The 13,336-nt window shown below is 48.5% G+C and overlaps 1 protein-coding gene across 1 annotated transcript in view; it reads left to right on the top strand.

Annotated features, from left to right (window-relative positions):
- Nucleotides 1–1,658: 1,658 nt before the first annotated feature.
- ube2f (ubiquitin-conjugating enzyme E2F (putative)) overlaps nt 1,659–13,336 on the top strand; it is a 63,358-nt gene continuing 51,680 nt past the window's right edge. The window contains exons 1-2 of the mRNA XM_064329548.1: nt 1,659–1,896; nt 9,769–9,904. Coding sequence (XP_064185618.1) covers nt 9,787–9,904 — 118 coding nt within the window. The 5' untranslated portion in view covers nt 1,659–1,896; nt 9,769–9,786. The remainder of the gene's footprint in view (nt 1,897–9,768; nt 9,905–13,336) is intronic.

Below are 13,336 nucleotides of genomic sequence, written 5' to 3'. Positions count from 1 at the left end.
CTGTGTTTGCCCCATTGTAATGCATAGGCAGACACAGCTAAGTACCGAGTTCTGCTGGTGGACACAAACAATCTAATTCTACTTACTACACTTAAGGATTTAATCAACAAAGGAACCCTGAAACCAATCACAGTTTAACACAGCAAAACAACAGCTTTGTTAAAGTTAAATGCCATGTCTCTTAAATGTCTCTTTAAGTTAAAAAGCAAAACTTAAATCCATCCATTATCTCACTTATCTACAGAGATAAAATATGTTTGTAGACAATGCCTTTTTCTTAAGCTTTACCAGTAGGTATGGCAGTATGTTGTCCTTTTTTAGCCTGACAAAATATAAAGTAGTTTGGACGTTTAGCATGTCAGATTAATTTTAGAAAAAGGACCAATGTCTGAGCTATTTTTGCGACAGGCTCTCTGGGACTCAAGATGGACACAGAGGCTAGAGTTTGATCGTTCCTTACTAATTCCTGCTAATACTGAACCTCCATCTCTCTTTTATTCCAGCCCATTCTGATGAGCTGGGTAGCTGAAAAGTGCCCTTGAAAGTGCCCTTTATAATATGCTTTTCACAAGCTCTTTGAATTTCACCAGAAGCACATTTACCACATTCTACAGTGAGCAAGATGGACATTGCATTAAAGTCACAGTCATACAAAGAAGACTGGCACACTAACTTACAGTCAAATTTCAGAACAAACAGACAGTCAGTGAAAATACATTTTAAAATACACAGAGCTTGACTGAAGCCATCTCATTTGAAACTGGAAATGATTTAAAACGCCTCAAAAACGTGTTTCATTTAAAAAGCAGAATAATAGAAATGATTTGTTACTGTGAGAGAAATTGGCTCTTAGCTTAGAGTGTGAATAGAATCTTCTGGATTTAATGGGGCACACGCCACTCTCACCATCTCCACATGCCGTTATGCAAGTAATTAAAAATTGGTCTGACTCAACCTCTTCACAATGAGCACTTCACCCCGTGCCTTTGCTCTTCCTTTACATAAGCAACCTTGTGACGTCAGTCCTACCGTGGGAGTAGTCACAATAGCGGAAAAAAGGTGTTTTGATCATGTAAATGGAGCACTCGTTTTATGGATGAGTCACACACTGGGGGAGCCAGAGTGTACCGGTGTACATAAATCGTATGCTAACTTTGCTACAGCGAGAGAGATTCAGCATTTTTTCCCCCTTCGAAGTGATCTCATATTTTTGCATATTGCATATTTATTTATATGTAACATCGTCGATACATGACTGTGAACATTTCCCTAAGACAATCATATAATATGAAATAATGTATACTGCATAGATTGCTTTGGCGGCCAGGCAGTATAGTACATAGGGCACAGGTGACATATTGTATATTGTGGCATCCGCATGGGATATGCCTTGATGCATGGAGCATGATACTACAATTCTGAATTCATGAAAGATGATGATGATGATGATGATGATGATGACTAATTTTAGTGGCATATATATATATATATATATATATATATATATATATAATTAGTCATTTGTAATCATGGTAAACATTAACATGCGTTAAAATAATACAACAACGTGCAGTGTTGCTACATCGAGCTGCAGTTTTTGTTCCTAACCAAAAAATAAAGCGGAACTACGACGAGGTTACTGAAACGTGGTCGGTCGAATTTGGAAGACGAAACGATCACTGCACTTCCGCTTCTGCTACTGGCCCGCAGAAGCGGTGTTCTCCAGAGTTTAACCCCATCTGGACGAGCAATTGAGGATTTAACAGTATTATCTTGAAGTCGCCAGCGCCCGAAGTGCAAACATTCAGCAGGCGCTGCAGTGGCGGCCGGGTGTGTTTCCGTGGACTGTTGATTATGGTGTAAGACGGCGCGTTTCACCAGACTCAGAGACAGCAGGTAAACAGATGGCTAGCTGGCGTTTTAGCTAGCTAACAACAGGAGAGTCATTACATCACTCCACAGCTGATTTCAGCAAAAACAAAGGGGACATGGGCGTGTTAGGAACGGATACTGTAAATGATATTTGTATCGTTACAGAAATATCTTATAACGAAAGTAGGTGAGTGTGCTAGTTAGCTATGAAGCTGTCTACTCAGCGTGCTAGTTTTCTGGTTAGCTAGCTAGCTTACATTAACTATCTCGCTGCTGGAATCACGAAGGTAGCCAGCTACCTAATGTTACACAGTTTGGATTTTAGCTTGCTAGTTATCTGTAAATAGTGTTTTTATTTTCTCGCTGTTATTGCTTTTGTTGAATACGAATGCTAGTCATGTTACCTAAAACTCAGAATGTGATGTAATGTGCCAGGAAGCTGACAACACAGCTAGCAGCCAAATATTCTGATAGATCGTAGCTGGCTTGATGACCAGCAAGCTTTCGATATTTAAACCGTTAGATCTATTTAGCTGTCAATAAAAGTAGCCGGCGCTGTGGATTAAAGAATGGGGGATTGGACCATATAACTCGTTAATTTGAGGAATAGCCGTTTGTGTATTGCTATAGCTTTGAGATTATGTCATCTTTATTAACAATTTGCTAGTTCATCACTTTACAAAAACTTACTTGACTGCGCTCGCTCAGAGAAGCTAGACGTGTTGACGTTACTCCTGTTTATTTTTATCCTAGTTTTTTTTTTGTTTTGTTATTTGAACTGCCTTGCGTGTTTATTCTTACTGAACCTCTTGTTTTTTCGTGGCATGTAGCATAAGTTGTAGAAAGCCGTCTGAAGTTGTCAGCCACTAGTTGAAGCACGCAGGCTTCAGGGCGGCGCGCAGTGGTGCAATGCAGTCCCCTCCCCCTGCTGTTGGTACTGCAGCTGTTCTGTGCCTGCCGGGGCTTACGGTTTATCAAACCTCGTGCGCTGTGTGGGACACGAGTGCCCACCCCGGGTTAGCTCACAGCATAGGTTAATTCCACGTGCTGTTGTTAGCTCGATGAGGGGGGTAATGGTAGGTAGGGGCAGGTGATGGGGTAAAGGGAGGTAGGGGCAGCTGAGGGGGAAGGGCAGGAATGCCAGCGCTGGCCGCTAATGTCGCAACTCTCTCTGACATGCGATAGCTGCCCGGCTGGGCTCGCGTTCTGGCTCTCGGGGCACCCGCCTGCACACTCACGGGGCCATTTCCTTGGCAACACGTAGGCGGCTGCCCTAGAATAGAAGGGTTTCCTGTGGTTTCAGCACATTGATTGGAGTTTACTACTGCTATTGTCAAACGCGCAAAATAATCGTTACTGGATGTGTATACTTTTTAAAACTTTTTTTCAGAAGATGGTTGCACTGAAGTAAAAATGGGACAGCCGTAAAAGGCCTTTCGTGTAAATATGTGGTCGGTGCAAGCCCGGCAGGGCCAGGATGAGCGGCTCTTCTGTGTCCCCAGTATCGTCGTCTTTAACTGAAATCCAATTCCCATTTTCTGAAAATGGATGGCAGCGGTAGCAACAGAGTGAATGACATTTTCAATCCCCAGGTCAGGTGACCGTTTTGTTCAGTGTGTTCCTGGTCCACTTCACTATACCCCCCCCCCCCGATCCCCCCGTAGATTGTTCCTGGAAACCGACGCACCGCTAAATTCTGTGCCAGCTCACACAAAACGTTCTCGCAATGTTGCTGCGGTGTATTGGCAACGTTATAACGTTGACAAAACGTTCCAGTAACGTGGTGAGAACGTTTTTTTTCGTGCTCGTCAGGTTGTTTGTGAGCAGTGGAGTGGGCCGAGCATAATTGATGGGCAGTGTCGCAGATAGTTATTTGCAAGTGTTACTCAGCTGTTTAGACAAGTAAGCGTGACTGTCAGCATTACGGTGTGTGTAAAAAAAAAAAAAAAAAGATTGAATTAATTTTGTCGATGACATTCTGGGATTTCCCCACAGAGAGAAGCAGAACAGTTCTCACGTTCTGTCTTTGAGAGATTTGCTCTTGAATTTCCGGTAGTTTTCAGATTTCTTTAGTCTTGCTTTCTCCTGGGTAATTTTTAGTGATCTCTCTGAGGAGGTAGCTGAGTTACCCAGAACATTAGGGTAGGACTGAGCCAGTCATGTACTGACCCCGAGCTTGTCTACAGACATTCTGATGCAAATGTTGATGTCCGTGCCTCTGCTGGGATATTGTGGCAAATTAACCTTTAGCTAATTTCCAGTCACCTGATTAAAGAAAAATATGTAAATAATTTAGGCTTTAAATTTAAATATGCAAGAGTTAATAAATGTCCAAATAAAACATCAGGCATTGTCATTAATACAAATTGCAAGAAATTGAATAGTTTGAAAACAGTGTCCGCTTAGGGAATAGACCTAACATTGGACGCTAAATTGCCAAATATATACATAATGCCTTAATTAATCTGTAATGTAACTCACATTATGGAATAGTGTAAACGGAACATGCAGTGGCGGTAGGCCATTAGGGGGTTGGTAATCAGAGTCATAGTAACGTGACTGGTATTAGGCCAAATATTTCTCCTCTGCAGGACGGTCATCTGTATTCACAGAAAGGACGGTGATCTGTTTGTGCATAATGAGAAATAAAATAACTGAAATAATAACACGTTCACACATTAAGGAGTATTTGAGGAGTCCTTTTTGGAAACTGAAGATTGACCTCGCTGGATCCCTGGAACCCTAAAATACCCCCCAGCTTTAATTTTTGTATGGCCCCCTGGTGTCTACGAAGGTGCGCACAGAATATTGAAAAAAAGAGAAGCCTTTCAGCAGCTCGAAGTGTAGATGGAACAGAACGCAGAACTGTGTCTGCCATTAAGGGTTTTGGCGGACATGGACTTGACCTTTCTAAGCCTTCCGAAACCTACTGAAGCATGGTGAGGAAGTTGCTTGTAAGCTGGGCTGGTGCATTCGGGTGAAGGGAGGCTGATTGGTCATGGTCGTGTTGGTGGCGGTGAGGTCACAAGAGAGTCTGTCTCCCTGGGCGACCTCAGACTCCCTGATTGGCTGATGGATGCTGTAAGAGGCTTCCTGTGTCCGTGCTGCTGGATCTTCACCCCAGGGATTGCCAGTCACCCCTGAAACTGTTTTTAGCGGTTAGATTGAGGGTGAGTGGAGGTAAATGCCATCTCTTGAAATTTCCCAGAAGTCTCTGTTGTGTTTTTTGAGTGCAGGGGACTGTTGTGATCTGTAGCGTTCACCATGGAACAGTTTCTGGGCTTGCTTTGGAGTTAGGCCTAGGAGTTAGGCCTAGTTAGGTGTAGGACACCGATAAACCTGAGGTTCTCCAATGATTTAGGGATGTGAACTTCATCACACTATGCATACATGCATGCGTATGTACATATATATATACATGCATGCATGCATACGTACATGCATCACTGACAAGTACACTCATGCAGTTATAGGCCTAAGTGTGACTGACCGTAGTTCAACAAGATGGAGTTTCCATTGAGTTCACTTGGGTAGACTTGGGTAAACTGGTCTGTCGCCCGGTCGAGCTGAATGATGGACTTAAGCACTTTCTTGAATTCGCTGGGTTCTTTGCTGCTTCTTTTAAGCACTGGAAGATGCAGCCATAACAATTTTAAAAACTTATTTTTTTGAGCAGGAAGGCATGAGAAATGACAGTGCTTTTGGCAAAGAGAAGAATGGAAAGACTGTCGGAATTGAAAAGCTCAGAAATAAAGCCATACCCTAATCAGAAGACAAAATTAAAAGATACTGCTCAATGAACTGAGATGGCATAAACAAATGCTCACATAGAAAAGTATACAAAATAAAGCTCTACATTTGAAGGTCGAAAATTAGTTTGTTTTTTAGTTTGCTTTAGGCCTGCTTATATTATATTGTCTGTGATAGATTGGCGACCTGTCCAGGGTGTATTCCTGCCTCTCACCCAATGCACGCTGGGATAGGCTCCAGCTCCCCCTGCGACCCTGACCAGGATAAGCGGGTATAGATAATGGATGGATTGATGGATATACGCAAATAAAAACTATCTTGATATTCAGGATTGTGGTGTTGATATCCTGTGGGACATTGCTAAACAGTGTACTTTTTCGTTGAAAAAGAATCCAGATTTCTGGAAACACATTTTGAATCTGATCGTGGAATCGTGGATTTTGATGTTTTGCTGTCGTACGCTCTGGTTTGTATCAAGCTGAAAATCCAACAAGATCTCACTGCCTTATGAATCGAAGTCGTTCTTGCGGGAGTGCCTTTTGTACCCTGTCCTGTCCCTGTCCTGTTGGCATTTGTGTGCGCGCGCATGCAAGCCCGTGTGCATGTTTGTTTGTATTCCTGGTCTCCTGCAGTTGGTAAACGGTCTGTCCAGCGGTACTTGTTTTATAAAAGGACGGAGTGTAGCACAGTGGGTAAGGAACTAGACTTGTAACCGAAAGGTCGCAGGTTCGATTCCCGGGTAAGGACACTGCCGTTGTACCCTTGAGCAAGGTACTTAACCTGCATTGCTTCAGTATATATATCCAGCTGTATAAATGGATACAATGTAAAAGTGCTATGTAAAAAGTTGTGTAAGTCGCTCTGGATAAGAGCGTCTGCTAAATGCCTGTAATGTAATGTAAAAAAAGGTCTGCGGTGATCAGGCTACCTGTCGTCAAGCCCCTTCCCTTTCCGCTGGCTTTAAATTCTGGAGCGCGGCTTCGCCGTGTTCTGATGGACTGCCTCCGGCACGGCGACGCCTCCCTCGTCGCTGGCTCGTGCGTAATTAGCGCGTCTGATCTGCGTAGAGCTGGCGCGGGCGCGGGCGCGGGCGCGCTCCTCGTTAGCCTGTCTGCGGGCCAGTCAGCGCCATCGCCAACCGTGACACCGAGGAGGAGCGTGAACCGCACCGGCTCTCTCCTTCCCAGCCCGTCCCTGCTTCCGTTAAACGGACTGCATTTATATAGCGCTTTTCTCCAAAAGCGCTTTACAATTAATGCCTCTCATTCGCCAGAGCAGTTTAGGGGTTAGGTGTCTTGCTCAGGGACACTTCGACATGCCCAGGGCGGGGTTTGAACCGGCAACCCTCCGACTGCCGGACAATCGGTCTTACCTCCTGAGCTATGTCGCCCCGTTAGTCCCCCCCCCGACGACGGAGCGGTGTAGCCCCCGGGGTGACTCACCGCCCTGCTGCCGCTCCTGATTCATATCGCCCGTTACGTTATGAGTTAAATGTCTTTTCGGTGCGCGGCGCTGAGACGTCGTTCGGGCCGCGCCGCTGCGTGCCGTCAGCGGAGCCGTCGGGTTCACTGAGGTCAGTGAGTTACTGCGCGAAGTTAACAGCCTGATATTTAGAGGAACAAAGGTTAATCCTGGGCACAGCTCCATTATTAGTTTTTTTTTTTTAAGGATTTACAACTCTCATTACCTTACACCGTGACAAGTGTCCGTTTCTTTCAAGGACACTTTGACGCAGAAAAAGGATTGAACCGGCAACCCTCTGATCCTGACGAACGCTGTACCTCGCTGGGCTAATTTCGCCCCTGTGTGGGGAAGGACTCGTGACCCCCTGTTGCTTTGGCACAAGTGCTCTCCCTCCAGTAGAATGTTGTGCCTCTGAATAGCACCCCTGGGCAGTGGTGGTGCCTTAAATGTGGTGCTGTGTTTACCTTACCTTTCAGTCAACCAATCAACCAATCAACCAATCAATCAATCAATCAATCAACCAATCAGTCAATCAATCAATCAATCAATCAAATTTTATTTGTATAGCGTATTTTACAGCAGTTGTCACAATACGCTTTACAGACAACCCTGGCCTGAACCCCCCACAGGAGCAAGCCACAAGTGTCAAAGTGTATTACAGAGAGTAGCCATAAATAACGATTCAGAAGCGTGTTCACTGTGGCCGTTCTGCTTGCTGAGGACCGTCTGGTAAAAATACACTTCACTTAAAATGGCGTTCACATCCTGTATTTGTAGCAGCGTTGTGTCTTTTCCTATCTCTCTGTTGTGTGACATTAAAAAGATTGCGATGAAGGCTCACAAACAAACCTTGAATGTGTCAGGAATCACTACATAAGATAGCATTGGAATAGTGATTAGGACTGTTTAGACATTTTTATTTTTGGGTTTGTTGATTTCAGTTTTGCTAGTCACTGAAGCAGTCAACAGAGCATACCAGAAAAGATCATCTGATGCATGTCCACTAAAGTTGCTCTAAAAGTTTCTCTGATGTTAAGGACAGTTCCACCTTCATCATATGATAACCTGCTACCTTCATCTTCCTCCTGTCTGGTTTTGTCAAGGGAACCTTTGCAAATAAGGCTACTTCTGGAATTGATCTTTGACTCTTTACCATTGTGTTATAGTTTACAAATGAAGACACATGACATACATTGAAACGCATTCTTTATGAAATACGAAACTGTGAAACATTAAAGTGTTACAAGTTAGACTGCCATGAATATTTCACCAAATACCCAAATATTCATGAGCGTCCCAAATGTGAGATCAGGGGCTCTCCTTTTGTGGAAGCGTTTGTTCTTGTGAATATATTACCAGCCCCACATATCCTCCAGCATAATGAGCTTAGAAAGGGCAGCACATTAATAACTCCGCAGAGCGTATGTAAATCACAGCGTCCGTCAAAGCGGGTTTTCTCAAAAAGTGTTTCTTCTGCCGGTGGCAGACTGACCCTGGCGTGAACCTATCGGGCGGGCGAGCAGGAGTGGGGAGGGGCCTGGGTCCGGGCCCGGCCAATCGTACACGGGCCTCTCGAGTGAGTGAGTGAGAGAGAGGATGAGGGGGCGGGCGTGAGAACCGGTGAGAACGCTCCTGCGATGCAAATGAGATGCTAATGAGCTCGCGTAGGGAGCGGTGGATGGGACCCCCGCAGGCTCTGGGTGTTGTGCCGCCCTCAGACTGTTAGCCTAGCGGATGCTGTTCTCTCTGTGCGTGGGGGCATTCCTGGAGGAATTTGGGGTGGGGGGGGGGGGGGGTTCACGGGATAACGAGGGGGGGGGGGGGGCGGAGTCCCGGGGTGTGTCTGCTGCTCCGAGTGACCCCTGCCCCCCATCCCCCCGTCCCCCTCCCTGTGACCTGAATGGGACAGTGTGGGAAGCGAGAGCAGGATTGGGGCCGTCCTGTGAGAAACGCTCCCATTAATGCTCTGCCGGCTCTTTGCTTGGGGCTGCCCCGTGGAGGTGCACCCCTGGCCTGGGACAGAGGCTTGGCGCCCGGAAAGGCTGAACTGCTGGTCCCTGTCTGGGCCTTCAGGGTGTTGTTCTGAGTCGCTGTGTTTGTGTTTGTGTTTGTGTTTGTGTTTGTGGCTGTGTTTGTGTTTGTGTTTGTGTTTGTGTGGCCACAGCTCTGTCTGTTGTGCTGCGGAGGTTGTGTGTGATGCAGGGGCATAATAATGCGTCTGTATGGCAAAGTGTTCACGTTTGAATTTACACTGTATGGTGAGGCGGACACGCTAGAATAATTAGAAAAATAGTGTGTATGCAGGTGTGTGTGTATGTGTGTGTGCATACATGCATGCTTCCTGCTCTGACATCTCTCTCTCTCTCTCTCTCTCTCTCTCTCTCTCCCTCTCCCTCATCCCCTCTCACCCTCATCCCCCCCTCTCTCTCTCTCCCTCTCCCTCTCTTTCCCTCTCCCCCCTCTCCCTCTCTCTGTCTCCCTCATCCCCCTCCCTCTCTCCTCTCCCTCACCCCCTGCTCTCTCCTCTCTCTCTCCCTCTGCCCCTCTCCTCCTCCCCCCTCCCTCTCTCTCTCTCTCCCTCTCCCCCTCTCCTCCTCTCCCTCTCTCCTCTCTCCCCCCTCTCTCTCCTCTCCCTCTCCCCCTCTCTCCTCTCCCCCCCTCCCCCCTCCCCCCCGCCCCCAGGTGAGAGAGCGGGCCGCCATGCTGACGTTGGCGAGTAAGCTGAAGCGGGACGAGGGCGGGAAGGCGGGCCGCGCCCCCAGCGGCCCCTCAGACTCCGCCCACCGGGTGTCCATCCGCGACCGGCTACTCATCAAAGGTCAGCCCCCCCCACAGTCCCACAATGCAACAGTCATCTTCCTTACTGTCAGCCAGTTAGGGGCGACGTAGCTCAGGAGGTAAGAGCGGTTGTCTGGCAGTCGGAGGGTTGCCGGTTCGATCCCCCGCCCTGGGCGTGTCGAAGTGTCCCTGAGCAAGACACCTAGCCCCTAATTGCTCCCAACGAGCTGATTGGTACCTTGCATGGCAGCCTTTCACCGTTGGTGTGTGTGAGTGTGTGTGTGTGTGTGTGTGTGTGTGTGTGTGAGTGTGTGTGTGAATGGGTGAATGAGAGGCATCAAATGTAAAGCACCTTGGATAAAAGCTTTACATTTAGTTATTATCTATGGTCTGCTTGAGTTTGATTCTCACCCGCAGTCCCCAGTTGAACTTGCAGGCTTGACCTGCGTTCAGCCAGGCTTGCCTCCTCTGTTGTCTGATGCTGTTTGGCTGATAACATCGATTTATTTAAGGAAGATGTTGCAGTGAGAGAATGGGCAATTTTCGCTGCAAATTACCTGCAAATTGTTTTTGAAAGATAAGAAAACAAAGTATTGAATTTGTTAGACTGAATTTGCCACAGCCACTTGCTCTTTGGTGGCCATTTTTTTGTTTGACTTCCTTCTCGAAAACGTAGGCTCAAGCTCGCCTTGTTAAACGCATGTATCTGTATTTTACCCAAACTATTTTGGGTTGAACCTGTTCCCCCTCAGTTCAGCGAGAGGGGGGGGGGGTTCCAAAAGCAAGGCCTCATGTTATGGTCAGGGGGCAGGATCTATTTTTAGTGCTGTGGGGGAAGAGAGAGGGGGCCGGACAGGGGGGGACACTTTAGCCGGGGGCGTAAATAGCTCAAACGCCGGGTCTTTCGGGCATGTGTGAAGACAGCTGCCTGTCAGGAGACGCGCGCGCCTCCGCGCTGTCGCCATGGAAACGTTCTGTTTTTTTTCCCGTCCCTGTAGTTCGTAAGCGGGCTTTCAGAAGTTCTCTGGGCCGAAGCCAGCGAAACTTTACCCGCGCGGCGCTGCTCAGATCGCTGGCTTAACCTGTTTATCCCTTCAAAGCGAAGTTCCTGTTAAAATAGCGTACGAGCTGGGTATGAATGTGAAAGGGCAGAGGATATTTTGAATGTTTAAGGGTGATCGGTGTTATTTGATTCCCTGTTACAGGCATGTTGATTCCTTCTTCTCTCTCTCTTTCAGTTCTTCCTCCGTTCCCCCACTCCCTCCTCCTCTCCTCCTCTCCCCTCCCTCCCCTCTCCTCCTCCTCCTTCTCCTCCCCTCCCCTCTCCTCCCTCTCCTCCTCCTGGGGCCACAGGTGACGTGTAAAGAATCGTCTCCAGACACTTCAGTGAGATGCTACTAACCTAACGGCATCAAACGGTTGTGATTCAACGAAACCTCTCTTTCTACACACCTGCTTTCAATCCGCCATTTCCAGTTCCCCCCCCACCTTCTTCTGATTTGGGACCTCTGTCCTCGTTTGCCTGTCGCTTCTCAGGCCTTCCGTCAGAGCATGCTAGTCGCTTCCCAGCGGAGTAATGCTAGCGGCTACCTGGTGAAGATGCTTGGCGGCGTAGACAGAAGGAGTCCGAGGTGCGTTGTTCACTCTAGAATCCGCGCTAACCCACTTCTTTCCAGCGTGAAAGCCAGTGACCCGCGTTGTGGACCCTCGAGCGGAATGTGATAACGAAGTAGCCCCCCCAATCACCCCCCGCCCCGCCTGTCACTCCACACCCTCGCCCGGTGACAGGAAGTCGCAGCGGAGAGATGGAGGCCGATGCCCCCCACCGCCCCCCGCCCTCGGAGCCAGCCCTGGGGCCGCCCCGTCACTTCCAGGCATCGCACGGCTTGTCAGCCCCCCACCCCCCGAACTCTCTGCGGTGTCAGCTGCCCCCCTAACCCAAACCCAGCCCCCCCTCGCCACCCCGCGGCGTGAGAGAGGGAAGGAGAGATGGTGAGAGGGAGAGAGGGATTGATGGATGGGGGAGGGAGGGAGGGAGGGCGATGAGAGGGAGGGAGCGCATTAGCATTTGTAAGCACAGGGGAACTCTGGGGCAGGCCGGCCCAAGTTAATGAATGGGGAGAAGAGAGGGGGGGATGACAGTAGAGAGGAGAGAGAGAGGGATGACAGCAGAGAGCGGAGAATGAGAGGAGAGAGAAGAGAGAGAGGGATGACAGCAGGGAATAGAGAGAGGGATGAAAGGAGAGAGGGATGACAGCAGGGAGGGGAGAGAGGGGGATGACAGCAGGGAATAGAGAGAGGGATGAGAGGAGAGAAGGGAGAGAGGGATGGCAGTAGGGAGGAGAGAGAGGGGGATGACAGGAGGGAGGAGAGAGGGGGATGACAGTGGGGAGGAGGGAGAGATGAATGACAGAAGGTAGGCTTGGGGACAGGGAGAGAATGAAAGGGAGTCAGTGACACTGGGAATGTATCTGCTGTCATTGGAGCTGGTTGAGCCTGTTATGTTTAAGTTCTGTTTTGGGCGGGAACTGAAATTGTGGCCATTGCGGTGGCGTAGTACAATAGTTGGGGAACCTGGAGGTTGCAGGTTCAGTTCTCAGGTGGGGCACTGCCATTGTACCCGTGAACAATGTGCTCAGCCTGCATTTCTTCAGTATAGGCCTACATCCAGCCGTGGGAATGGATTGCATGCGAGCTGTGTGACTCTGTCTGTGTGACTCTGTCTGTATCAGTGTGTCTGCTGAAAGCTCGAAGGGAAAAATCGATGTTAGACCTGCGGGATTCAGTCTCAGGGATTCAGTCTCAGGGATTCAGTCTCAGTCTGGGGCCTGCTTCACAAAGCAGGATCACTGAGACAGCTGAACAGCTGCGCTGAGTAAAACCCGGAACCCTCCCGAGTCTGGAACGTGGACTGAAGCAGGAGGAGCTGTTCCGGGTTTTACTCCTCAGCGCAGTTGTCCAGCTGTAACTCCTGTAATCCTGCTTCACAGAACGCCCCCCTGGGCTGCGGACCCCAGACCCGGAGCAGTCCATGTTGCAGATTTGGGAGGGTTCCGGGTTATGCTGAGCGCAGTTGTCCAGCTAAATGAGTAATCCTGCTCTGGTCCAGGAGTGGGGAGCGGAGAGGCGTGCATTAACCCTACAGGGAAAGACTTCCGCTCTGCTGAAGCCTCTTCACAGTCGTTATAGACCACCCCCCCCCACCCCCCAGCCGCAGTGCTGACAGCGGACCTGCCGCAGTGTCAGAGGCCGCTGGTGCGTAACTAATGGCAACCGAGATTATAGCGGGAACTAGCGGACTTCCACCATCAAAGCTGAAATGAAATTAGCGTCTGACTGAGGGGTTTTTTTTCTTCTACAACATCTCCTGTGTACACGCGTTTGTGTGAGAGAGAATGTGAGAGAGAATGTGTGTGTGTGTGTGTATACATATACGTGTGAGACTGCATTTCTGTTTATGTATGCCTGTGAC

This window comes from Anguilla rostrata, chromosome 3, assembly GCF_018555375.3.
Source record: "Anguilla rostrata isolate EN2019 chromosome 3, ASM1855537v3, whole genome shotgun sequence".
NCBI lineage: Eukaryota > Metazoa > Chordata > Actinopteri > Anguilliformes > Anguillidae > Anguilla > Anguilla rostrata.
Note: the sequence above shows the minus strand (reverse complement) of the source record. Positions and strands in the feature narration are given on the sequence as shown.